Source organism: Tetrao urogallus (assembly GCF_951394365.1).
Source record: "Tetrao urogallus genome assembly, chromosome: 6".
Taxonomy (NCBI): Eukaryota; Metazoa; Chordata; class Aves; order Galliformes; family Phasianidae; genus Tetrao; species Tetrao urogallus.
In genome coordinates, this window is record NC_136819.1 from 15,342,954 (window position 1) to 15,370,587 (window position 27,634).

The 27,634-nt window shown below is 41.0% G+C and overlaps 2 protein-coding genes across 7 annotated transcripts in view; one reads left to right on the forward strand and one right to left on the reverse strand.

Moving 5' to 3' along the window:
* The window catches only part of AP2A2 (adaptor related protein complex 2 subunit alpha 2), a gene marked incomplete at both ends in the record, with an annotated part of 40,835 nt that extends 24,757 nt beyond the window's left edge, over positions 1–16,078 (reverse strand). For all 6 annotated transcript variants that reach the window (XM_079537758.1, XM_079537755.1, XM_079537757.1 and 3 more), the window contains 2 exons: positions 2,658–2,726; positions 16,012–16,078. In XM_079537758.1, coding sequence (XP_079393884.1) covers positions 2,658–2,726; positions 16,012–16,078 — 136 coding nt within the window. The remainder of the gene's footprint in view (positions 1–2,657; positions 2,727–16,011) is intronic.
* Positions 16,079–23,918: 7,840 nt separating this feature from the next.
* CHID1 (chitinase domain containing 1) overlaps positions 23,919–27,634 on the forward strand; it is a gene marked incomplete at both ends in the record, with an annotated part of 98,604 nt that continues 94,888 nt past the window's right edge. The window contains 3 exons of the mRNA XM_079537305.1: positions 23,919–24,029; positions 25,569–25,718; positions 26,554–26,686. Coding sequence (XP_079393431.1) covers positions 23,919–24,029; positions 25,569–25,718; positions 26,554–26,686 — 394 coding nt within the window. The remainder of the gene's footprint in view (positions 24,030–25,568; positions 25,719–26,553; positions 26,687–27,634) is intronic.

Here is a 27,634-nt window from a genome sequence, read left to right on the forward strand (position 1 = left end):
GGACATAGAAGTCTAGAGGAAGGGACTGACAGCGGCCTCTTATGCTGGGCTCAAGCAAGGGCATGCTTGTGACAACTACCAGCTTGCTTCTTACAGCCAGGCCTTTCCCTAGTCACAGGGACACAGCTAGCCTAACAGCTGCATCTTCAGCCACGTAATTATCACAGGGCCCCCATGTATACCATAATTGAGAGGGGTGTCCCACCTTAAGGGACTCCATTACACACTTGTCTTATTTAACAAACATTAAAAAAAAAGTCAGTGTTATATAAAAAGGAATTGGGTTAAACTGATCTTGGTTGAATTAAGACAAAAGTATATTATGAAGTTCGGTGTGTTTTTATGTGGATATCTGCAAAGGAAAACCATGTTGTGAAGCCCACGTAGAACTTCTGCAGCAGAAAGATACACAGCTATCACCTCCTCAGGCCCTCAAGGCTGCAAGCAGTTACTCTCTGACAAGCCGTCCAGACTCAGACCCACCCAAATTTTGACATTCTGGTCTTGTTTTCCTACAGAGAATGTCAAGTCTTCCATTTGAAGGACATCTGAAGTCTACAAAGTAATGTATACATGTAGATCATTTAATGGGAAGGCTAAGTCATATTTCATTCAGGTTACCACCCTTGAATACATACTGCTAAGATGGCTGGGTGATGGGGCAAAACACTCCCTTAGCAAGTTTACAGAGGGTACAGAGCCAGAAGGAGTGGCACCAAAAGGGTTGTGCTGCCATCCAGAGGGAGCTTGAAAAGCTGGAGAATTGGGCTGACAGGAACTTCATCTTTCTTTTCCCAGAATTCATTAACCAGATGACTTCTGTTCTACGTAACACAAAGCAGGCACCACAGAATCACAGAATCTCCTGAATTAAAAGGGACACATGAGGATCACTGAATCCAGCTCCTGGCTCCACACGGGATCATCCAAAATCCAAACCCTGGGTCTAAAGAGTGTTGCCCAAACACTCCTTGAACTCTGGCAGCTTTGGGCTATGCTCACTGACCCAGGCAGCCTGTTCCATGCCCAATCACCCTCTCAGAAAAGAACCTTTCCCTAACACCCAACCTGACCCTGCCCTGATGCAGCTCCACACCATTCCCTCAGGCCAATTCATCCAATTCAGCAATCTTCATCATAGGATCACTGAGGTACTTTAGCGACTTTTCTAGGGAAGACAGAAAAAAAGGAAGTTTACATTTAGTCATCTCCCCTGCCATTAAATAATTTTTCACTCCCTTCACACAGCAAAGCTCCCATCTGACACTGACGGTGGTCTGATTTTTGGCATAAATACGAGGTTTTGCACAGTCTCTTCCAGAGCTTAGCTTTCCATTATCCAATCCAAGAATAAAACTTGTGTCCGCTCTCCAGTGATTCCAGCAAACATTGTGTTCATTCACTCTAAGCAGCAAGCACATTTAGTTTTGTTACTTTCAACTGCATGATCAACAAGGCTGACCTTATTACCCACTAAAAGTATAACTGTAGCATTTTAACCAAGAGGTTTAATCTCCAAACAAGATTTGTATTAGACACAGTTAGCATGTCTTGCAGGTAAAGTGACCCAACTTAGCTAAAAACAGTTCAAGAAGTTATTGCATGTGTTTAATAAGTCAGTCACATACATTTATTGCTATTTTATCTTCCTACCAATTTGTCATCACCCTTAAGAGATGCACCACTTAAAAGAACATCAACGTATCCTTATGTAGTTAATGGAATAACTATCTGAAATAGACATGCTAAACTAGGTCAGGACAGACTAGGAAGGTAAAAAGGTTTAATCCAAAGCCAGCAAGTTCTGAAGCCATACTCTGGGCAGCCTGGTCTAGTGGTTGGTGACCCTGCACATAGCAGTGGGGTTGAAACTAGATCATCATTCTGGTCCTTTTCAACCCAGGCCATTCTATGATTCCACACACGACCTCACAGCAGCAATGCTTTATCTAGGTACACAGAACCCCATATCTCTTCAAACAGAATGTTTACCACAGCCATTTCTGCTGAAATTTCATTCAGAAGAATTTCAACTATCCCTCAGAATCTTTAAGATTTGAATCCACATACAAACTTAACCATTTTCATACAGTCACAGCACTGGTTAAGAAGCAAACTGCCACCTCTCAGGACAGAATAAGGATAGAATTAATCATTGCATACAACTTGGTTTCATATGAATAACCTTTGACGCTGTTATTTACGGGAGTGGTCAATATGGCCTCATCAACTACACATTTTTATCTTAATTTTTCTAGAAGGGAGTTTAATACATGACTTTCCTAAGCAGATGGGGGTGGGAGGGATGCTTAAATATGTTCTGCTTCACTGAAAAAAATTACACCCACCCATGTTTTTTTTCAAACTAACTCCCAGCCTTTTGCAAGAAAACAGGCTGAGCAGTCACATGGCTGGGTGGCAAAGCATTAGAAAGCCTGTGAACACTAGCTCATTTTCTTCTGTTATGGCTGAGTCACACGACAGTCAGGAAGTTCTGTACTTAAGAGAACACTTTCAGCAGTTATTTTAACAGCCCACTCCAGAATTTTGCTTATGTCTGCAGTTGACACACAAAAAAATCCAAACGTACAAAAGAAAAATACAAAAATGTAATGAGAAAAGTGAATAGTACAGTTCAGAACAGTCAGTTCATTTACCTTTAAATTTTGACCGAATGTTTGCCAGTTCCTTATTTATTCTCTTTATCTCCGCTTCTTTGCTTTTGCCTGAAATCAAAAGAACAGACATCAGAATACAGTGTTTCAAACAGCTGTGTTGACCTCAAGTTTCTTCCCACCCCATCACTTTGCATGAACATACAAACATCAGGAGGAATTCTTATTTCCCTTCCCAAAGCAGCATTAGGGCTGGATGAAGGCAAGCACCATAGAGAGAACTTAAGCACTGCTTTATATGAGAATCCAAGAAGGTAACAACACAACCATGTTTCAAAACATTTTACTTGCAGCCTTTAGACAGCATGAAAGTCTCACATAGTTAATCTGAGATGCCTTTGTTATTGACTTCCATAAATACCTCAGCTCCTGCATTTTTAGAATAAAATGAGGAGGGAAAAAAAAAAAAAAGAGAAACTTGATTACTAGGTTGACAGTGCTCTTGAGAAAGAATCTTCCTGAGCACAGTCATCTGAACAAACAAATTATGGTACTCCTCAGCTCTGGGAAGAGTCAATTCACTGTTTCTCTATTGAACAGTCACTCAAACAGCTTCAAAAAGAAAATCTTCATGACCTTAAAGAACATTAAAAAAGGAAAGTAGAGAAAGTAGTATGAGTACTCCAAAGACTGATAGATCTCAGGCAGGAGGGATAAGCTTAGGTTTACCAGACTTCTGATACGCACCATGGATGTCACCTGATAAAACAGTATTTGCAACTCACGTTTCTCACATGACTAACACCTTAACATTCTCAACAGTTTATGTTTTGCATCAACCCCTGACTCTACAGATATGTGCTAGGTTTTCAGGAGCTAACCCAATTTAGATACACCAAGAAATAAGCTGCAGTTTCAATTTCAGCAGTGCAATCTTATTCAAGTACTACTTGCACTGTCCAAAACAAAGGTGTTTATTGCTTGTCAGCACTTTTGGTTTTGGAGATTGAGATTCTACAACAGTCTGAGTCAGTTATCTCCTGTGTCAGTAAGCGTGGCAGAATGAATTATCCAGCTCAGGCACTGGATTCTATTGGCTGAAGTTTGGTAGAAGGAAATGAGTCCCATTCTAGGAATGCAGAACTGCCCATCTAGTTGAGATGCAGATTCAGAGCCACATGCAATCAGATTTTTCAGCAGTTCCCAAAACATCTCAAGTGGCAGCAGGAAAAGGCAGCTTTCTTTACCATCTGTCACAGGTATTCAGCCACAAGGCCGTGAATAAAAGCTTCCTGTCTCTGTAGGAAAGTGATCCAACCTTATCTGTTGGAGATCGGATGCCCCAGTTCCACACATCCCTTTCCCCACACCACTCTGGTCAGTGTAGGGAAGATATGTGACAAGGCTTGAAGAGCAGCACCAGCACACTATGGTATCTCCAATCTCATCTTTTTCTTCCACATAAGCATAACTCATGGCATTTAAACACTGTACATTTGCACGCTACCCAATAACTGTTTCTCACTCCTTCACAATTCCAAAGATGATCTGGCAGTGGGTCCGATGAACACTGATCAAATAATTTGAGGAAACAAGTGACTCGGGACAGGTTAACAATAGCAAAGAGGGAATCCCAGATCAAATATAAATTATTCCAGTTTGTTACCTCTTCATTTAGACTAAAAAAACCCCACAAAACAAGAGCAACAACAACAAAAACCAACACAACCAGTAAGATTCCACACCTAAACAAAAAACAACTTCTGCATTTTGCATAGCATGCAGAAAACTGGTTTATACTAACAAGCTACAATAATGGCCACAAGAGTGCAGAAAGAAGAGAACATGCAGAAAGACCAGCACACCATGCAAACAGAAACAAGTTAGGCCCAAAGTCAAAGCAACTACATAAGTTTGCCTTGTCATTTGAACAAAAATGCTTACAGATGGGCTTAAAGTGAACGTTTTCATTCTCTGACATTGTTTGATAGGCTCAAGTCACGGAGGTGTTGGGCACCTTGGCAGGCAGTGCACACAACTAAAAGAAAACCATCTTCCCCCACACCCAGCCCTGAAAAACTACTTGCTTGTACATACTTGTCCACCTATTGTTATTAACATGGTAAAGCTTTTCAGGGTTCAAGGATTCACAGTACCTGTTCTGCATCATAAATCGCATTCGCTATCTAAATGCATCTTGTTCTTCAGATAAATCAGGGCATATCTCCAGCTTTTCATTTGGCCTAGAAACTCCAATTCATTTCCGGACTGACAAGGCTAGAGATCACAGCTCACTTCCTTCACTTCCCTCGCTCTTTAGAACTCATCTGCTTGGATCACAAAGTTTAACCCCTTTTCACCAACATTTCACACACACAGTCTTCTTCAAATTCAACTTGGCCAACCTCTAACAAGCAGGTTTTACAGCAGAAGCACCATTCTCTGTATAAATAGATAACTGATAGAATCTAAAGCCTAAAGTATCTTCTGCCACACATTTTTTATTTGTCTTAATTGAAGTAGATTATTTGTCCTGTTCATGTGCAGGAGATATGCTGGTGTTCTCACCATAGAGTCTTGTCAGCTTTAGGAATTCAATACTAAACAGAAGTCGGTCTTCTGAAATATATGCCAAAAGGATGCAAGTGTTCATGTAAATGTTAAAAGTTTAAAACTTTCCAAGTTCCCTACACTGTTTTCAATCAGTATTCTTTGTCAGGCATGAAAACACATTCCTTATTTCCAGCAATTCATCTGCTCTGGTAAAACAAAAATCAGAGGATAAAGTTTTAATTTCTAGAGCTACTCATTTATCTTCTCTGCCAAGTGAAAGGGGCATATCATTTTAAAGCGTTACCAGCGAGGCTGGACACTGTGTACATCATCTAGATAAACTGGTCAGAGAACATACTTCAGTCTGGGATATCACTAGCTTGAGTAGAATATTTCATTAAGTTTGGAAGCTAGGTCTTTGCTCTGGGTCTTTAGGCAACGTCTGCAAGCATTGAAATATTTACTCTCAAATATTATTAACTGTTTCTCTAACCTCAGGAAGTGTGGCAATAATTTCTGAAGTCTGAAATGGAGAGGGAGGTAAGAAACACGACAAGTATGTATGTCTCATCCAGCTTTTCTTAACCTGAAGTGAAATTAAAGCTGCTTCTTTTTGAAGCACCTTTATACTCTATCCATTATACTCATGCACTATTGGTTACAGCTATAAATTGAGACATTTACGTTCTAAGAAATAAGAAAGCATTAGGGGAAGCTAGGCTAAAATACTTCAGGAATCTGTGAAGTCAGCATCCTTTGACAGAAATGGATTGCAGTCTCAGCAAAAGACAAAAACAAAATCCCACCCCCTGAGCACACAGCTGGAACAGTGCGCTGCCAGGAAGACCCATCAGAAACAGCAAACTCAGTTTGAATTTGTAGATCCTCCATAAATCATAAATCTGCACAGTACACGAACATAAAACCAGCCCGTTTTTAGTAATTCCTGCAGGCTGTTCTATTTTGAATGCACTACATAATCTCATCGAGAACTTGACAAAACACAGCTACCATAGCAACCAGCTGGTGATAAAAACTTAACTCCATATATTGGAAACCAAAGTTGGATGATTAAGTCCTAAACCGTCTCCATATTACACACATTTCATCCAGAAAGCATCTGGAAATAATAAAGAAATTACTTAATCTCCAAGGAGTTTCATTTAACTGGCTGTTGCAGGCTTGTCTAGAATGAGCCATTATGGAATGAGGCAAGAAGACGCAGAACAGCCATATATATGTATACAACAATACTTTTAAAGCTACTGCTTTAACAGCTATCCCAAATGTCACCTGCAGGGTTATTAACGTCAACAATGCTGTTAGATAAACAACAAGACTAAAAGATATGCTTTTGTCCCTCAAAATTCCTCCTGCGCTGTTCAAGTTCAAGTAAAATGGCTTAAATTCTGAAGCCAATGAATGAATTTCACTACTGTCCGTTCCCAAGGCGAGGCAAAGATCTCTCAGCACCAGCACGAGTTAAAACTAAGCTGAAACATCGTTAAAAATGTAAAATTGCCGGAAGCCTCCAACAGTTACATTGCACAGTAATCTTATCCAAACTTAACTTACTGCTCACATGAAAAGTTGACAAAACACAATAAAGTCTCACAGTGGCAGACGGTTTTTCTTTGTTATATGTAGAAGGAAAAAAAAACACAAAAAGACAGAAAACTAAGCATCAGTTTTAGATGGATCTTCCTTCCCACAGCTAAAGAAAACAAGTTTAACCAACACGTTTTCCTTATTACTCAGCTACAGTAACACTCACTGAAGAATTTCTACTTGTTTGATTCTGTCATAGCTAGAAATACAGAAGCATCCTCAAGGATGGTCAAAAATGAAGATAAGCCCACTGCTGGTGACAGCTGAAAGAGAACTATGCTGCAGAACTACAGGCTTACATTTCATTTCAAAGGCAGTCATCCCATCTGTCTCATCTGCAGGCTGTTAAGCAGCTTCAAGAAACTATCAGAGCTGTATTCCAATATGACATGCTGTAGCCAAGCCATTCCATTCCGAGGGACTTCATAAAGGTCATGTAATTAATATACTGATGGGTAGAACAAGTAGGACACTAGATTACATCCAGGCCACATCCTTCTCATTTTCATTCTTCCTGACTTTTTCCAGCTCAGTATGCCTACGGTTAAATAGCCACAGCAAGTGAATAAAAGAGGTGACTTCAAGTTGGTACATTCTGGCCAGTTGTTGTGTAGAAGACACGTACTTACAGCCACAGAGTATGACTGCTGTCAGTCTTCTCCAAGACGAGTACCTAAGTAGATATCTGCCCACAATATGGTCCAAAGCACTCTGCAAGCAGTTCACATCTGGCAGACTGCCATGCTTCAGACTCCACTGTACTGCATACTGCTTTCATTAGGCAAGGTATACTTATTCTGTGTTCTACTCTTATCTTTAATTACTATCTTGTTTGACAAAGATAGACTACTGAACATCAAAAATTATCCAGCTCCTTGGGGAATAGGCTACTACCCTTAACCTCTTGGTAATCCAGGGAGTAGTCAAAGCTTTAGTAATATCAATGTGTTTAAACTTGGGGTTTTGCATTAAAATCTATAGAAGAATGAAAAAACAGGAAAGTTACAGGAAAGGGATTGTTGTGTCTTTTCACCTGAACATTCTAGCGACACTATAATCCTAATTTGGCAGGACTGCAAGACTAAGCAAGTACTTAAAGGCTGGAATTAGTGGGCTACTTGTGGCTCATTTAAATGGTGATCTGCTCCAGCAGGATTAACTTGTTGCTGCACTAACTATAAAACGCTTAAGTCAAGTCTGATGCACAAAATGCATCTGCATGGGCAGAGCTGTAACAAGCTGTTAGCTTTTAAATAAACAAACATGGAGAGTTCAGTATATTTCTGATCAAGTCCACACGTTTATTTCCCAAAGGAGCAGAGAAGCACTTATTCCATACAAGCTTGCGCAAACACCGAACAGAGTAGACTTCTTCAGGCAAGATTTTATTAAAAGACAAGTGTACCGACAACATTTACAGCAAAAGATTTACCTCAAAAAAGTTGAAATAATTCCAGAACTCACCTGGCTCTTTATTGTCTATGGCCAGCAGCCAGCATAACTAAGTTCACCCACTAATTCATTTATTTTGAATTAGTGCACAGGTTAGAACTGTTACATTGTGTTACCTGGTAGCCTTACTTGCCCTCTGGCCATCTGACTATCTTGTGATTATAGATGTGCCATTATTAGTGTGAAGAGCTATAAAGCATGCTGGGTAGGAGGCTTCATTAGCATAAGAAAGAGCCTAACAGCATTCTGTCCTGCTTCTTAAAGGCAAGAAGTAAGGCTAGCTTCTATTTGTGGCGCTACCGTTTGTCCAGCAGCACATGTCTGTGCACATTAAATTATCAAACAGGATTTGAAGACACAACAAGTCTTGTTCTGTCTGGGAAAGCAGTACGACGAATGCCACCAGGGCTAAAACTAGCAGCTTCTTCCACTTTAAACTCTAATGGCCAGGAACAACACGAGAGTTCTTACCCAAATCAAGTCCTTTATTTTGAAGTTCTGTCAGAGTTGTCAGCTAGCTTAATGGAGTTAGAAACTTGTCATTAGTTGCAAACTTCAGAACTTATTTGTTATCTTAGGTTTTCATTAGCCTCTCCATTTGGAACATCTAAGGTGACTGGTGAGTGAATTGGTAGAGAATCCACAGCAAAATATGTTGATGTAGTTTCATCACCACTTTGGTTCAAGGCTATTCCTCCTGAAAGACAGCAACTCCAGACTGTTCCTTGGCACTGCTTTCCCACAGTACACACATTTTGGCTACTGCCTTGTACTGCTGCAGGTCAGGAGAATTAGGGAGTCAACACAGCCAAAAGCAAGCTTGGTTTATTTAGTGTCCAAGCGGTAAATCCAATCTGCTTTACCATAAGTGATAACACCACCAGAAGAGAGCAGAATCCATGACCAAGCAGAGAGCAAGTTCACTACATTCATCGTCCAAGCACACTTCAGACAGCTTAAAGCAATCAGATTATCCACTTGCCTTTCCTACTGCTAAAAATGGTTACCAGCACGATGCTAAGACTGCATAGCATTCTAAAACTCTGCTCTGTCAGGGGACAGAGAAAGATATTGGTTAAAAGAGGGGGATCAAAATCAAAACAAACACTAGCACCTCTACAGCAAAAATCATGCAAATACACAAAAGAAAATCACATAACACCAATCAGCACACGTAGTCTTGCATTTGTGAAAGAGCTCCTAAGTACTTGCATGTACACTAAAGCACACTATTACTTTTATTATATACTTTTATTATTACTTTTACCTGCCAGCAGGACAGTCATGTTACAGTCCTATAGTACAGATCAGCCATTTCCCATGCTGATAATTAATTAGAATTGTGAAATAAAACACCAAATCCATCCTCTACCTCTGTAATCACTGAGACAGCTGGTTATTTAGCACAGCAGATGAGAGGGCTGAAAGGAGGTAGGTTACACAGTAATCCAGTGGAGGGGTCTGTCTGCTCTGTGCCTAGCTTTAGGTGAGCTAGCCTGTATAAATTCCTCCATTGGGCTAAACTAGCAAAAGTTCTATGACAGAGCTGCAAATTACAGGTCCATTGGACTATACCTGAAGAAGGATGCTGATTGTGCTGCTTACAGACCAAACCCACTGTGCATTTAATCCAAAGACACTGCTGAAAAATACTGTACCTTTGCAAGATGTTAGTATGGCTTCAGTTCTTTTTCTAAAATTGATTGAGGCTGCAGAACAAGAAGCTTTTTGCTCAATGAGTTAGTGATAAAATCCTGATACAAAGAAAAATGTGAATAGATGCTGTCCTTCCACAAGATACATTCAATCAGGGGAAAAAGTGTCTGTCTCTTCTGCCTTCTTTCTCTCCAAACTCCAGAAAAACAAGTCTAGAGTGGCACTGATGAAAACTGTTGTGCTTTGGGACATCCTCTTGTGACTAGATATAAATTGCTACAGTCAAAAAGATCAGTGACACGCTGATTGCATTTAAGAACCCAGTAGTGCACATTCCTCATATGTTGCACTTTAAGTGGACAATATGCACACAACTTACTTTTTCCCCCACTATGTTGCTGGTTTGTCTCTGTAACAACACTTTTCAGGAAACAGCAGGAAGTCACAGGCTTTACTGTAATCCAGTAATCTATTAACTCCTTGTCCTTGTAAGGAAAGGGAAGGGGATACGAGAACAAACGGCAGCTTCCAAATCCCATTACAATTTAGATGCTCTCGTTGCTGTAATTCAGTATGAGTTTAATCATCCTAAGCATTCAACATGGACGCTTTTTTTTGGCTAAACAGGCATCACAAGTTAAGAAAACCACTCTGTAGTAGGGTCATGCATTAAGGCTTTCACCCAGCATTAAGATATTCCCCCATATGAAGTGAAAGCCCACTGAAAGCTTGTATCTTAGTGACTTTATGACAACTGCAACATTCATTTGGCAGCTTAGTTGGCAAGACAACATTGACTCCTATCAAAAGAAAGCTTCAAGCCAAGACAACATGCAAACGCAGAAGTACAACATAAGGCTGTTATGGAAAGCAGTTCTTCCTCCTTTGACTGATCAGTATTTAAGTAACCATTTTCTTGAACAGCATTTTTATATAGTACAGTTACACTCCCTTCAGCAGGATAATGCAGTATTTGCACTGAGGTAATACAAGTCACTATGGACTCTTTTCCACCTTAGCTCACGTTCAAAAAAACAGAAGAACAGAGCGAGGCTTATTCAAAGTCTCCCAGTTTAACCATCACACCTAAAATGGACTGTTCCAGCAACCTTAGCAAAATAATCCTATATGTGCTCATTAACTGATGTGACCAATGCCACATTCTCTGCAGCAGCCTTAAACTTTCTCTTACTAGTCCTGATGGGCAGCCTTTATCCAAAGGATTTCAAATTCAGCAGATGTATATTATTCCAGTGACTCTAATGGAGAAGTTGGATGCTACATGAAAGATCCTAGCTCTCATCTATTAATTACCATCTTCATCTACTTTTTTCTCCCTCCTACCATCCAGTAAGAACAAGAAGTAATTAAATAACTTCTATGTGAAGAGATACAACCTTGTTTAATATATCAGCTAAGTTTTAACTAAGGAAAAAAAAAAAATACAGCCAAAGAGAAAGGAACAGTAACTTGGTATAAAAGAACAAAAGGAATCCTTCTTCACTCTGTTCAACTTCCAAGGTGACACTGAAAAGGTAAGACAGTTACTGACAAAATCAAGGGAAATAAAAAACTTTTGTTCTACAGACCTGTGGCAAAAGAAGCTTTTACCTCTACACAGGTGCATTTCATCAGCCCAAGAAAAGACAGCTTCCTGATACTACAGTGGAGCATGGGGTTTCCAGTAGTAGTTTCCATTATAGTATGAAATCTATTTCTACACCATCAGCCCCCAAAAAAATTTGAAAAAAGAAAAAAGAAAAAACCCACACAAAGAAGTGAGTTCTCCTAGTTTTTAGAGTGAATAGCAGATAATGCTGCTGTTGCAAATGAATTGCTTGAGTGAGAGATGACACAAAACTTTATCACCAGACAGCACAGAGCCATTCTCACAAGAAAAACAGACTTGGTATGATGAGTCTGCTACATTAGCAAAGACAGCCATGAGAGCTCATAAAACACCATCTTGCATTAGCAAGATCACCTTTCTAGTATATGCACAAGAAAAAATAAACATAATTCAGCTAAAAATAAGCATTTCATATGCTTGTATCCACATCACATGGAGATCTTGAATGGGCTTTAGCTCATTAGACACTTCATCATGGCAGCAATGAGAGCTTCTCCAAACTGGAACTTTTAAGTCTGGATGGCACTCCATTAAACTACAATTCAGAGCTTCTGAGCTCCACAACCATCACAGTCTGTTTTACAGTACAGCCATGTCTCGTTATTTTCTCAGCAAACCACATTAAATAGGAGCTAACTACCTGCATTATCTTAGCTAAGTGCTTAGTTGAGCTTTCAGTCTTGGTTTTCTTATCTCCAGGGTCTCTGTAAGACAAGCACAGAAAGCCTTTTTACTGTAACTATTCCCTATATGTTACAAAGCAATCCACCTGATTAAGCTTCTAGAAAAGCCCATATATCTACCAGCAAGTTGTCAGGTTAAAAAAAATATCCAAATGCCCTGGTGAGCTAACACAAGTCATTTTCCCGCACTTGGGCTTTAAAAAAATCACTTGAAATGTTTTTTCTTCATGTATCTTGCACTGGTATCATTTTGAAAAAGTCAGCACACATATTCAAACAAACAAACAAAAAGTAGCTCTACAGACTTGAGAAGCCAGCTTAGTTTAAGCAGACTTTTTAAAAAAAAAATCACACAGAAAGTCATTTTTAATTCAAAGTTACATGTGTCATACAAGCATTTAACATAGAGATTAAGAAGTTTATCAGATAAGCAGATAACTCAGGTGCCAAAAACATGCTTAGCTGACATGGGAGTGACAACTGTTAACTGTTCAATACAGACAGGCAAGATTAGCTGTTATTCACTTGCACTCAGCTATAGTTGTAAGAACCAAAACTTGCTGTCAAAGATCATTTTTGAAGCACTGCAATGGACATGTAAAAATGGATAGGCATTACTCCCAGATTAGTAATTCAATATACTTGTAAGAGAATGATATGTTGTTTAGAGCCGCAGACACTGTAGGTACAAACGCCCCCAAAAATAAAAGTTGATGCGTGATTAAGCATTTCTAAAGAGAAAAGCTCAAAATTTATGTAAGGATTCCTTAAAAGACTTATGTTGTTACCTTGGAAACATGCTCTGCATCCACCTAAGCACAGTTAGCACATATATCTACATTTTCGATATTCAGCAACAAATATGATGCAAATTCCCTATCCATGGAAAGTCTTTCTGAAAGAGTCTTACACTGTAATCTGAAGGGGTTGAAGTCAAATTAAAACTTCAGTCATACATGGCAGTATTACAAAAGAGATAAATGAGTCAAACGAAGCCAAAATTGTTCCGGTGAGGGGTCTGGAGCACAAGTCTTATGAGGAGTGGCTGAAAGAGCTGGGATTGTTCAGTCTGGAGAAGAGGAGGCTCAGGGGAGACCTCATTGCTCTCTATAACTACCTGAAGGGAGGTTGTAGTGAGCTGGGGGTCAGCCACTTCTCTCATGTATCTAGTGACAGGACTGGAGGGAATGGCTTCAAGCTGCACCAGAAGAGATTCAGGCTGGATGTTAGGAAATACCAGTTCTCTAGAAGAGTGGTCAGGCACTAGAATGGGCTGCCCAGGAAGGTGGTGGAGTCACCGACCCTGGGGGTGTTCAAGGAGTGTTTGGATTTTGTGTCGAGGGACACGGTTTAGCGACAACTATTGGTGACAGGCGGATGGATGGACTGGGTGATCCTGTGGGTCTTTTTCAACCTTGGTGATTCTGTAACTCTATGAAAATTAAAACCAAAATTGACACTGCCAGCAGGTATTTTTCACATCAGTACAACTATCAGCTGCACTTGGTGTCTAGCTTCCCTCCTATCCAGAACAGGAACATGTTCTTAATTCATGTCACAAGATCTTGTTTAACTGAGTAGCTGTTTCTTTTTGTTCTTGACAAGTATCTACTCTGAAATTGGAAAGATGGAACTCAAGCCAATACCAGTGTTTGTAAAGCACAAAGTTTCCAAACCACGCTCTTAAATATATTTGGGAATCTTAGATACAACAGCCCATGGTTAACTGGCAACACTTAAGTCTCCCTTAACAGTAAAGATTCAGGCGCCATTGGACGGCTACCACAGATCACCTATTTGTGGGATCTATCAGCTCTTTCACAACTGTTTAGATTTAGAAGATGCGTTACCTTCTTCATTATTAAAATGAGAAAGGTAATTACAGCCTACAAATAGCTGTCTGGACAGAGACAAAACAATCCAGAACCATCTTTGTATGCTTAAATAGATAAAGGGTTAACACCTTATTTGTTCCACAAATTAGTTACATCTTTGCTACTCTTGTAGACACTGTGAGCATGGCTTGTTATTCAAACTGGACAGAGATAGTTGTTACATCCATTCCTGCGCTGCTTACAAAATGGAAAGTCTGTGGGGAAATCAGCAGTTAATTTGTTCTATCCTTCCACATCCAATCTTGCCATTCCAAGTCCTTAAGCGTAGGGCAGGTACCCCAGCGCTTGACTGTTGTCTTATTTTCAGAGAAATTCAGAAGAAGGGAATATGAGAGGAAAGTGTTAAGCAATTGCAAGACATAAGAGATACTTGAAGAATAAAAATCTTAGTGCTTCTAGCTGAAGAGGTTAAAGTTATCCCAAAACAACAGTTACAAGGGTGATAGTCATAATTCTATGACAAGGTGAAACTACGCTACACATGCAGCTGGCATACAATATTAGCGTACTTGTAGATATTCAGGAAACATCTGGTTCAACCAGCCAAAGCTCAAGAGCACTGAGATCATCTTGAACTGATGAACGTGTTCCGTATGTGCAGAAGGCAGCTTATAGAAGATATCAAAGGACTTGCAACTCAGTTCAGAAGAAAATGTCAACAAAACCTCTGCTGTTAAGAAGACCCAGGACCTTGAATTTTACATACAAGGTTCCTGTTTACTGTACTGACTGACAGTAAGTCCAAAACACCTGAATTCAGTCAAATGAAACTGCACATTTAGGAGGAGTCATGTCATTGGTTGAATTTGCTCTGCAGCCTTTTCTGTTACTCCTGGAATAATTCCAAAGTCATCAACACAAAGCCCTCTGAAGCTGGAGCCTTCTCCGAGCCAGTTTGTGGTTACCCCAATACAAACCCAGTCAGAGCACCATAACTTACACTCAGCAGTCTCCAAATCCACTTTCATCTTTTAAAGATGCAACCTCGGTGCCAATCCTTTTAGAATAGCCTCGAGTAGCCCAGAAACATGCAGGTGGACAAAACATATAGCCGTTTCATCACGCCAACCACAACGACCTTAGCCCTTCCCCGGGGAATTCTTGCCACATTGCACACTTAGATCTCTAACTCAGATTAATATTAACCTGCTCTCACCTGCCATTCCCACGGCAGGGGAGGGTGCCAGGTACCACCCAGCCTTCACACCCCCCTTTCAAGCAGCAGCCTCCTCCTCCTCCCCCTCTCCCTACAGAGCCCTACCCGAGGACGTCGCATCCCCATCCCTTAGGAGGCAGCCCTCTTCATCCCTTTTTTCATTGAGCAGATCCCAAGAGCCGCCTTCCGCGTCAAACCAGGACTTTAAATGCGGCTTAAGCCAAGCGTAAACACAGCCAGCGAAGGCCCGGCCCGGTGCGGCCCTGCAGAGGCCTGCCGCTCTTCCCGCAACGAGCATCGGCAGCCGCTGGCAGCTCCGGCAGACCCGCGCTGCCCCCCGCGGCCCCCCACGAGCCCACCCAACCCGGCCTCGCTCCAACGACGGGCATCGGCCCCCCTCTCGCTCTCCCCCGACAAACGGAGCCGTGGAGGAGAAGGAAGCGCCGACGCGCCGCCAGACACGCCAACAACGCCCGCTCCCGCATCGCAAAGCCTCCCGTCCCGGCGCCCCCTCCCACCCCCCCGCATCTCCCGCCGCCCCCCGGGGCGCGTCGCCATTTCGTGAGGAGCGCGCTGCGAGCGGCTCGCTGCGACGGAGGGGGAAGGGAAGGGGAGGGGATGAGAGGGGAGAGAAGGGCGCCGGGGAAGTGACCGGGGAGACGGATGAGGGGCGGACGCCCCGACCCGAAGCACAACGGCCCACGGCAGCCGCCGGCCCGGCCCCGTCCAGCCCAGGCCCCGCCGCGCCTCGGCCGCCACTCACAGTTCCGGATATCGGAGATGAAGACGGCCAGGCCTCGCATCCCATCGCCCTTCGACACCGCCGGCATCGTGGCGCGCGATCAGGGCCGCCCAGCGACACGCCGAACCACCGCAACTACCGCCGCCGCCACCGCCCGCTCTCCCCGCGGGGCTCCTCAGGCCGCTGCAGCCGCCGCCTCTGCAGCGCGCATGCGCCGGGGTGGCTCCCGCGCCCCCGCGGGCGGCGGCCGGCGAGGCTGTGGCGCCCCCTGCCGAGCGGAGGCAGCGCCGCAGCGGCCCTGTTCTCCGCAGCCCCTCGGTCGTCCCCGCGGAGGCCCCGGTCATCCTCCCGTCCGCTGGGCCGTAATGCCCCTTCATGTCCTGGGGCATTACGTGTTTCTGCTGGAGGCCACAACCAAGCAGAGCAACGCAGTCCCACCCCACATCTTCTCTCGGGATGGAAAACATTTCAAGGTTAAACTTCCTTAAATGAGCCAGAGAGGTTGGACTGCACGGAGCATTTAATCTCATCAGCTGGAAATAGATTCAGAGGGTGTCAAAACTGATCTAGTCTGCCTAAACAACAGTGTGTTGAGAGGTTCAGTCGTAATGCTAGAGGTTAGCGTACTTAATGGATTATAATGACCTCTACAAGCATTAAGGAATACTGGAGATCACTCATTTAATGTTTTCTTTGCATCCTTCAAGCTGTTTATTTCCATCTATGCCTTCATTTTTTCCTTTTCCTTCTGTTTTCATTTATTTATTTTTGCCTGAATTGAGACCAGTAACTAGACGTTAGCTGCAGTCTATCTGCATACAGCCCTGATCTGACACCGCCCATTTCACTGTTTTCCTGGGTAGTTTGTTGCTGTGGTTTCATGTTCTGTATTTAAAGACTACATCCTAAATTTGTAGAGCTTCAGTGCCTCCAAATAATGATATGCTTTAACCTCATATAGAAAGACTCACCATGTTTCATGGTAATCGCTATGTATATTGCTTAGGTAATCTCTCTCAAGGATATTTTCTGCATGTTTTCAGGATACATTTTTACACCCATGTTTTTTCATTGTTATCCATTCCAAGGAGAAGATTGCAATATCTGGTAGTAGCCAGTGTATCCATTTTTTTTTTCCTGGGTGTGGTAGATCTAGAACACTAACAGCACTTGTGCACAGTCTTGATACAGATTATCTGCATATGGAGGCTCACATGAAGAAAAGTGTCTTATTTCATAACTTTACAATCAGATTTTGAGGTGTAACAACAATCTACTTTTGAAATAGAAAACATGATTTCACTGAATATTTTTCTCAAACAAGCAAACAAACACATTCATGCTTGAGTTAGCCAAAATAAGAAGTTGAACTAATTTCTACTCTTTTAAAAGCAGAGTGACACCTAAAGGACAAGTGCATCAGTCTTGTGTGGCTGCATTCTAGTCACTGCAGCTGCAAGTTGTGCAGGCATGCTTAAAACTACCTTTACATACTTCTAGCTGAATAGATACAATAATGCCAGGTGTAAACTCTGCTTGAAAAGGGGAGTAAACACACAAATAACTCCTTTGGGGCTCTTCAGTATTTAATTATTTCATTTCTAACTTCCTCAATGCACACTATGCATTATGCAGTAATTTTACATTCACCTCCTCCTACTGTCTTTTGACATCTACCGTGCATTTTCTTACATCCTATCTTCTTTTTGCCTCAACAAAGACTTGTGCAATTACAGTGAATGCGTTGGCATGTGTGCCTCTACTTCCTCTAAATCAAGAGCTCGCTAGCCAATTACAGAGGGTAGAGAGAAGATACTCATTTTAGGTGAATAAATAGCCAGCAAAAAAAGAGAGAGCAAGCCTGTAATGATCTTTGGATGTATATCCTGACAGAAAGAAATTCTGTAATGTGAACCCAGGGATTATTGGAGAGTAGGGTACACACTAGATATAATTCCTTACAAAACACACTAGCTGATATATAAGGAAAATGTTCCACTTTGAGTTTAATGTCTACAAAATACCCGTCTGTGACAAATCAGACTTCATCTGTTCCATACATCTCAAGATACTATGATTTCTAAAGAGATTTCAATTACTGTAAATCAGCACTAGGGTGGCAATAGTTTCAAGATAATTCCTACTATGCAAAATGTTTTGCAGCACAATTGTTTGCCCAACAAATCCATGATGTTTATATCTTCCTTATGCCATCCATGAATCGCTATAATCTTCAGAATTTCAACACAATTTAGTATAAAGACTTTGAAAAATTAGTCTGGTCTTTATAAAACGAACATTATTAAACTGTCTGTTTTCACCTGGTGAGTATTTGTTTGTAGGAAGTATAGTTTCCACCACAGTTCTTCTCTGCCTAAAACACAGAGCTGAGTGGTAGTTTACAGACAGAGTTTAACTCTTATTTTGGAGTTTTAAGTGCCGTGCAGTTTCAATTCCTATTTGGTTTCTAAAGCCAAAATGTGATTGATTTTTGAGTGTGATTACATATCATTATGAGGAATTTCAACACCAGAAATCATCCAACAGCCAGCAGGATTTACTGTCCATGCTGTGTTTAGTACTGCCACATCTATTCTGCCACCTACAGCTACTCTTCAGCCCTACATTGAGTGTCTGCCAAAATCAGACTCTAGAATAATTTGGACAGCATTGTGCTTAGGGTATGAAGTCACACACTGTGGGATGGAGCTCTGTTTTGCCAGCTCTTTCTACCTCTGTAATGAATTTCTACACAGAAGGAAATTTTTGTTATTTTTGACAGATTTGTCCCTCACTTGATCAGTTACTTCTTTCTTCTCTTCCTCATGGTCATTCTAACTATACTGTTATATCTAACTACTAACTATATAGCAAAACAGCTAATGAGAAAACAGAATTTGTGGTTCCTATACCACAAATAGTATTGAGTATTAAGTGTACTCAATCTTGTTAATCTACCTGACACCTAAAGTTCATTATCTATTGATGGAGAGCACAGGTTTATCAGTAATGCCTTCTATCATGTCAGAATATCAGATATGTTGCTTTTAAGATTAAGAAACACAAAGCTACGATAACACCACTATTATGAAATCTATCTAAATTTTCAGGTATGAATTTCTCTAAATCTCTTCCATGCAGTGAGCAACTCAATGACTGAAAGAGTTTTGCACTCTACCATGGATGTACAAAAGTGTAGAATAGAATAGTTAAGCTTAAAATAAACTCAAAGAGAGTGGGCAAGATAAAATAAGGGTGAATTAAGGGTCTCCAAGTAAGCCGACCTTGCCCCCTGCTTGCTGCCAGAGTGCTGACAGCCACCTGAGTGACTTCGTGCATTGCAATAAATTCTATATTAGTCCTTCTAGTTCATAGGAGGTTTTTTCCCTGACTGTTTGTCTTAGTCATCTTTCCCTTAAGCTGCAGGCTCCCAAATGAAGCTATGGGCTTCATTTCTTGCTGAGAAATCATTTTTGCTTCCAAACCTTTCTTCACTGAGTACGCAGAGTTACTCCCCAGGAAAGGAACACGTTTCTGTTCTCCCCCAGGTGATTGGCATTGCTCTTTTAAAGGAATAGTATTGTACAGAAAAACACAGAATTTAAACAAAGATCCTCTTATCATTTGGATTTACTTAGCAGCATATCAGTCTTTCAAGGAGAATCCCCAGTACCTGGCAGTGTACCCTTATATCTATGAGTTAAAACGACCTGTGATTCCCGTACAGGCAGCTGCAGGCTCCCTCAGGGGCAGTACGCACAGTGCCAGCTACCTGCAGCAAACCTTTGGTTCAGTCCCACTGAGGGTACAAGAGAGTCAACAGGATAGCATAATAGGAACACAATACAGGAAATGACAGATTGCATTACAGAGTAGCTGGAAATAAACCAAATTTTTCATACCCCTGCCTTATCTCTGTCTTTCCTGCTATTGAGAAATGTATCCTGGAAATATCTAAGACTTGGGAGAGATGAACAGCATTCTACAAAGCAATAGAAAATTCAGTACCCAAGCACACAAGTGAACACTGATTTCCCTTTTGAAATCCTCACAATTTGTGTCTGTGTGACTCAGGGCACAGGGGAAAGCACACATACTCAGCGCTGTATCTGCTTCACTGACTCGAGTTCAGAGGAAAAACCCTTCTGTTTTTCGATTCAGTGCTGAATTATGGTTAGATCTTGGATTACACAAGAGGGAAAGAAAGCAAAGGGTAGATGAGGAAATCTTCCAATTCTGCTTCTGGGAAGCGGCACCAAGTGTGAACTGTGGGAAAAAGTAGGTCTAAAAGGCTTTTGTTGGAAAGGGTGGACCTAAACTCTCTAGGCGAGCACCCAGGCAACCTCCACCCGGCAGAGCAGGAGGCACACGAGGAAATACGGAGCGCCCAGCTAAAGACGGAGCCGCCGCCATGATGGCGCGACCCGCTCTCAGCCGCCGCCTCGGCGCCTCCCATCAGGCGCAGGGGCGGCACCGCCCGCCTCCATTTCCGAGGCGGCGGCGGGCGGTAGGTGGTGGCCGCGGGCCGGCGCTGCCTGGAGGCGGCAGCGGCGCTCTCGGGGGAGGGAAGGAGGCGGGCGGTGGTGCGGCGTGCCGTCCGTTTAGGGTATATCGGCCTGCTCCGCGGCTGAGATGCGGTGATATGGATGGCAGAAGCACCCTGGCGGCCCTGCGGGGGCTGGCCCAGGATAGGTAGGCCGCGGGGCACGCTCAGACCGAGCCCGCAGGGTTATGCTGGCCTGCAGGCGCGCTCTGACGGAAAAGAGAAAGCGTTGGTATCTCCAGAGTACAGGAGGCAATTTTTAGTGTTAAAACAGAGCAGCTTAGAAGGGTAGGGGAATGCTTTTTAACACAGCTTAGGAAACAGGCTTATTTTCGCCCCTGAATTTAGCTTCTGTTGGCTTTGCTTTGGTTCACTTTTTCCTACCCCCCTGCAGCTCAGCAGTTTGTAGCATGGGCTTCCTTTGCTAAACGAGTTGCATATCAGAGCATTTACTCCAATAGCAGTTAGAATCCGCTTCCTCTTTCAGAAGTGTCATATAAGCATTCACTCTGATTTCACAGAACCCTCAGATTTTGAAGGGACCATTAAAGGCCATCTAGTCCAGCTCCCCCACAACAAACAGGGACATCCACAGTTAGATCACATTGTCCAGGATAGTTTCTAAATAGTTACTGTGCAAGTCTCCAAGATTATGGTTTTTGACTGCTCCTTTTGGATAATATAAGTCCATGCCAGCTTCTCTATTTCTTTTAAATAGAACAGCATTTAAAATATCTGGCTGCGTTACCCAGGGAGACTCACTAAGCAGGGCTTTGGGATACACCAAGGCTTCAGACCAGCATGTCAGAAAAAAACACCATCTCAAATCTTAAACCTCAATTTTCCTTGTATGTTGCAATACAAAAGATTAGAAACAAAACTCTTTAGTTTAGTTAATATGAGGATAATAAAATGTTGAAGGGAAGGCTTGCTAGAAAAAAGACTTGATGGGCATCTTGTTTTGAAAAGCTTGCAAAATTTGTGCTTTTAGTTTTCAGGGAGATTATTTAAAGCTTGATTTATTCAACTTTAGATACTAAAATGACACTGTGTGCTTGATTTTTGCTGATACTGTTGTATGGCAAAATAAAGCGATGACAATGCCTTCAAATGAGGTACATATACGATGAAAGGATAGCAGGTAATAAAGAAGGAAAATTGACTCACCCCTTCCAATAAGCAGTAACAGTTTCAGGGGAGCACAGCCTATCCAGACAGATGCTGCTCCCTTGGCTGCCAACCTTTAAATGAGAGTGAGGAGGAGTGGATCCTGGCTCCACCCCTTCTGATCACTCAGGTGCATTGCTTGCACCTGAGCTCCCTGGGTTAGCCACGTCATCTTACTTGCTGTTCAACCATTGGCACAGTGACCTGGCAAGTCCACTGCATTGCTAAAGATGAAGTTAATAAAATAAAGTTCCTACTAGGAGTCAGTATAAGAATGTCATTAGCAGAAAACGTTGCTACAGGCTCTGCACTTTCTATAGGTCCAGGAATGGATGTTGGCTTACAGTAATTGCCAGATAGATATGATCAAGGAGATGAACACATTTCAATTTCTAATTGGAGTCCAGTGGTGTTTTTTTAATTTGTGAGCTTCAGCTGTTAAACACTTAACTTCTTTCTAGGAATGTGAATGCTGTTGCTAATTGCTTCTGAAAGTGAAATCAAACACCTCCAAATCAATATATACCAGCTTCTGGAAGAATCGATATCCTGTCCAAATTGTTAAGATTTTGTGTTGACTGTTCAGGCTCTCAAATGTTCCCATCTGTAATAGTTTATAGATCCTGCTAAGCTTGATGGAACAGAGTAGATGCTATCAAGAGCAGCTTCCTTTGTCTAATCTTTTTGGATGTTGGAAACAGGAGTACTTGTGACCTTGGAGGCAAAGAGGAAGAGCAACAAGAAGAGCTTAGCTACTAATAACAGTGAAATGTCAAGTGGTATACTCATTTAACTTTTGCCTTGCCCTCTGGATCCAAGAGACATTAGAGGACTTGCTGCTTTTACTTTTGCGTTCTTTTTAAGATTTGATTCAAGTCTTCAAGTAATTTTCTACACAAGGGCTTTGAAGATGTCTGTTCTCTGGTGCTAGTGACATTATACTTTTTTAAGCACTTTTTCTGCCATCACTCTCCTGCTTTGTTGGCTAGCCACATTCTTGCCTCTGTTTTAGTGCAGGATGCCCAACTCCTGCAAGATCTCTTTCTTGGCTTTTCAGCAACTCACTGCTAAACCAACCTTGTCCAGATACGTGTTATTAATCTCATCTCAGCATTATTAGGATTGACCTCATATGGCTACCAACAGAACAAGTCTTGCAAATATAGCTTGAAGAAATTATTTAGTAAGTCTTCAGAGTGAGTGGCAGAAAAGTTAGTTCTTTGAGTCACACAGAAAAATTTGTTTTGTTTTAATTTAGAGCAAGGGGTTACGTTTGAAAAAACTTCAGTTACGGGAAAGCTAACATTTGTCCTTCCCCATTAGGATCTCAGTATTGTGAGAAGCAGCCAGATATATGTCTTGAGCAACTGATTTATTATACACTAAAGAAAATTCCATTGTGAGCCTAGGACATCTAGAATTAGCAGCACATTACTTCCCTCAATTTCCTCTGCTCCACTTCCACTAATGACGAGTATTCTCTTTCTTTTTTCATCTTACCCACTTGTTGGATCTGGAAAACCAGTGAAACTCATGAATGGGGAAGGGCTAAAAAACAGTCTCTGTCTATCTTTGAATTTTTTTGGTAAAATCTTCCTCATGACAGAACTAAGTTGTGACAGATAAATAGCACTGAATTGAACTGTTCTCTATTAATTCTCAATACATTTATTTGGAGCAAACTATCAAAGTTTTTTCAGTTCTCTTTGTATCACCAACTTGGTGAATTCATTAAAGTTCTTGCTTGTTGTGATAAAGGTACGTAGATAAAAGCACTTGGCTATATTTTTTTCCATTCCTTATTTAATCTATGTCTTGTTAATTGAATTAGGCATGATCAGTGGTATGTCTTATATGCTATAGAAAAGGCAAGGCTGTGCTATTCTGGGCAGCAGGCATTGATCACAATTTCAGCTGCAAAACCTTGTATTTCTTTAGGAATTCTTTAAAAGAAAAGCTGCAAGGATCCCACCAGCTTTCCCTGGTGTACATCTAAGAATCTCTTAAAGTACTCTGCTATATTGTTGCCAGCCTAAGGTATTATTAAACAGAGCTGCATTAATAAGTCTTAATCTATAGGGCAGAAGATGAGACAAAGAATTGATGTTTCTTAGACAAGAAAACTGAATTTCTCTTAAACAGTTATGTTCTTCTGTTTGCAGAGACTTGAACCCTTATATTTCTGGGACAAGAAAAACTTGATACTGGGAGAAACACCATGAGATTTCTCTGTGTTTCACTTTCTTTAACCGTGATTTGCTGGCTAGCTGAAGGCACCTTGTCGAAAACAGACGCGAAGAAACCTGCTACAAAAAAACTGGAAGAAAAGGTAAGCTAAATAATTGAAATAATCGTCTTCTTTAACATGTGCAGTGATATAACTCAACTTTGAGAAATGGTAAGGGTATTCTCATTCTTAAAAAAAAAAAAAAAGTGTTGAAATCGACATTTCCAAGCTTGTTCTCAAATTAAACTATGTGAAATTGTCCTTTCATTCATCTTTTCTGAGTGTCACAAATGATTCACTCCTTTAACCAACACAGGGTAGACTTCTGGAGTTTTCAGCTCCAGTGGAAGCTGTATAAGATTGCTATAGAAGCAAGAAGTTTTTGTCCCCTTCTGCATGTAAAGAAAGCATACCTCCATCCCTGTGTTGGGAGTTGAGGGTGCAGTAGTGTTGACCAAGGTCATTTAGAGATGGGGGAGATGTTCTCAGCACTGCCAGTGGGACAGCTGTGTTCTGAAAGAAGAGTTTGAAGAGCTTGCAAGCCAGTATTTTCGTTGAAGGCAAAAGTTATTCAGAGTCCCATAGCAATTTTGAGAAGATGATTCAACGTGCTGAAGTCTCTCTTAACTTGCTGAGCATGTTCTTGTTTTCTTCCTGTTTTCTTTCAAAATTATAAGGATGCTCAGCAGTGCAGGAGAAAGGGTATGCATGGAAGTATATTTACCAGTGCATATACCAAATACATGTACTTCATGTTGCAAAGCACTCTTTAAAAAAAAAAAAGAAAAAAGACAGGTGATCTATTCAAAATCCTGTCCCTCAAATTATAGGTAATCCTTCATTATGCAGATGTGTTTGTCATTGTCTGTATTGCTTGCTCAGTGTCTACCAGGAAGAAAATCTAATATGCTGCTAAAACTACTAGGTGCAAAGGCAGTACAGAATGTTGAAGCCTGCCTTACCCTGTTTCTGTGTGCTCACTGTGCACACTTTCTTAGTGTGTGGGCTTTATTAGCTTTCTGACTTACTGCTAAGTCTACCTGTGCTGTTTTAATTCAAGAAGATCTTCTATAAGAAGGGTGTTTGGAACTTCAGCTGTGACCACAGTGCAGTATACTTAACCTGAAATATGTCCAGTTTAAAAGTCTTCTTTGAAATCTTGGTTAAGACTTCTTCAACAACTTTTGTTGGTTTGACAGTAGCCAGAAAGCATGGACTAGAGTGCAGAAGAAAACAAAAAGGCATTATTTTGAACAGATCTTGACAACTAGTACGAAGGCTGCTGTCAAGTACTGTAGAATTTGTAGCAACTGAGATTAAGTGGCTGTGTTTAGCAGAACATGCAGGTCAGCAGTTTAAAACTTCTTGCAAAATTGCTCTTTATGTTATGAACGTACCAGTCATCAGGTGTGCTGAATGACGTTTTTTAATCTTATCACTTGATTTTTTTTCCTTTTCCTTATAATCAAGGTAAGATTACTGGTGATGACAAATCATTTCCCAGCTCTTTCTTACTTTCTTTTTAAATGAAACTATTTCGCATGATTTAAAGGAGTACTTGGAGTTTAATGTTGTTGTTTTCTTTTTGAGGCCTGTTGCTTTTGATAATGGCTGCTTATAAAAACTGTTGTCTTCCCCCAGACACTGCATTCTGATAAGAATGTGCAGGACCGGGGACTCGTAGTTACAGATCCAAAGGCAAAGGACATTATATTGGAACACAGAAGCTACTGCTCTAAGAAGACGAAAGAAAGACACTTCTCAGGAGATGTTCTGGGATATATTACTCCTGTGAGTTAATAAATCAAATAAAATTGGTGCTTTGAACGAACGTGCAGTGGTCTGTACTAATCTTGCCTCTTGCATCCTTGCTATAAAAATATTTTGGTAGTATTTGGAACTTCTAGTCTGCAGTCAGATATTCAGAGGATTATTCAAGAGCTGCCTTGAGATTCAGGTGGTCTCAAACTCATGTTCTCCTACCCATCTCTTGTAGGATATCTAGGTCATACTGTTTTTCTCACCAGTAAAACAGTTGTTTGTTGTTGTTGTTGTTCTTGAATGAGCCATGTAAAGTTGCAGTATTTTCAGATGAGGAATACTACTAAGTATCCTTATATTATGCAGCTACCAACTTGAACCTTCTATATAAATAGTAAAAATTTTATCCTGCTGTCAAGCTGTTATCTTGTTATCCAATCTTGCTGTTCAAAGCATCTTCTCTTGAATAATAAATGTTACGTCCTTTTGTTTAGAGAATGCCTCTTGTTTTGTTTTTTGCACTGCTCAGAACAGAAATAGGTTCCCTATGAACTTCCAGCTTTCTCAAGTTCTGTTGAACATAAGTGCAGACTTGTACAGGCAAATCTCTGTTGAATCTAAATGCTAATTCCTCCAGTTTAGTTGAATTTGCATAAACTGAACATTGGCATTCATGTAGCTATGAAAGTGTTATAAATGCTTTATTACTTAAGCAAAAATAAAGCTACAGAAGGTTTTCTGAAACTAGCAGAGATTTAGCAAGTGATTACATTCGTGGTAAAGAGTTTTTATAAATCAAAATTAAAGTGGTCTGTATGTCTTGCTTGTCATCTCTCACTTTTCTTTCTCTCCTTTCTTTTGCAAGTGGAACAGCCACGGCTATGACATTGCCAAAATATTTGGAAATAAATTTACATTAATCTCACCAGTCTGGTTACAAGTGAGAAGGAGAGGGAAGGAGAGGTTCCAGTTCACCGGGCTCCACGATGTAGATAAAGGTTTGATTTCCTTTTTATTTGAATATGGATTACAAATAGGATCACTGTTCTTTTTGCAAACTGGTGGGTAGTTAATACACGCATGTGCATTTTTCACACTGCCTCTCACTGTCAAGTAATTTCATCCACTAGTTTTAGAAAGATTTTTACACAATGAACTTTTCTGTTCTCATTTGCTTCCACAAATACACGTAGTTTCTGTCCAGATAATAAGTAGAAAGACAGCAGGCTATCTACAAAGCCCCCTTTAAAAAAGGAAAAGACAAAGAATCTTTACAGATAGAAAAAGTCCTTTGTGTTTGCACTGTGCAGTTATTTATCTGTTTTTATTCCTTCTGCCCTTGCAAAAAAAACCCCATACAAATAAACTTAGAACGCCTGTGAGTGAGTTTGTTCTGGGAGTGAAATATGAATTTAATCTGAAGAGAATTTTCTCCACTGTCAAAGAACTTGCAGCAGATTCAGAATTTATGTAGTATGCTCTTACTAAATAATTAGTTTGGTTTTGAACTTGATTGAAACATGTCTGTAAAATGCCATTTTAAAGAGCTCTAAAGATTGTTTTTACCATGTTAGTGCCTACTAACAAGTTAATTCTAATGCAGTGACTACTGGGAGGGAGTGGATGGGACACTAGGAAATACCAACTGAATTTAAAAAAAGCAACCAGACTTAAAAACCCAGCTAACTTAAAAAAGAAATGAAAATTCATATTCTTCCCAGGACTACACAACTGCTGTGGTCAGTAAGCAGTGAGATGCTTTCCATGATGAAGCAGAACTATAAGCAACAAGGAGAAGGGGCTGAGAAGGACTCTTACAGGATTGTTGTAAATGTGAGTTATGCTGTGGTGGAGGTGAATAGCTTCAATTTTTGTGACTCAGAGGCTGCTTCCTCTGCATTGCTTATGAGCCAGTAGTCTGCAGCAGGAAGACTGGTATAATTAAA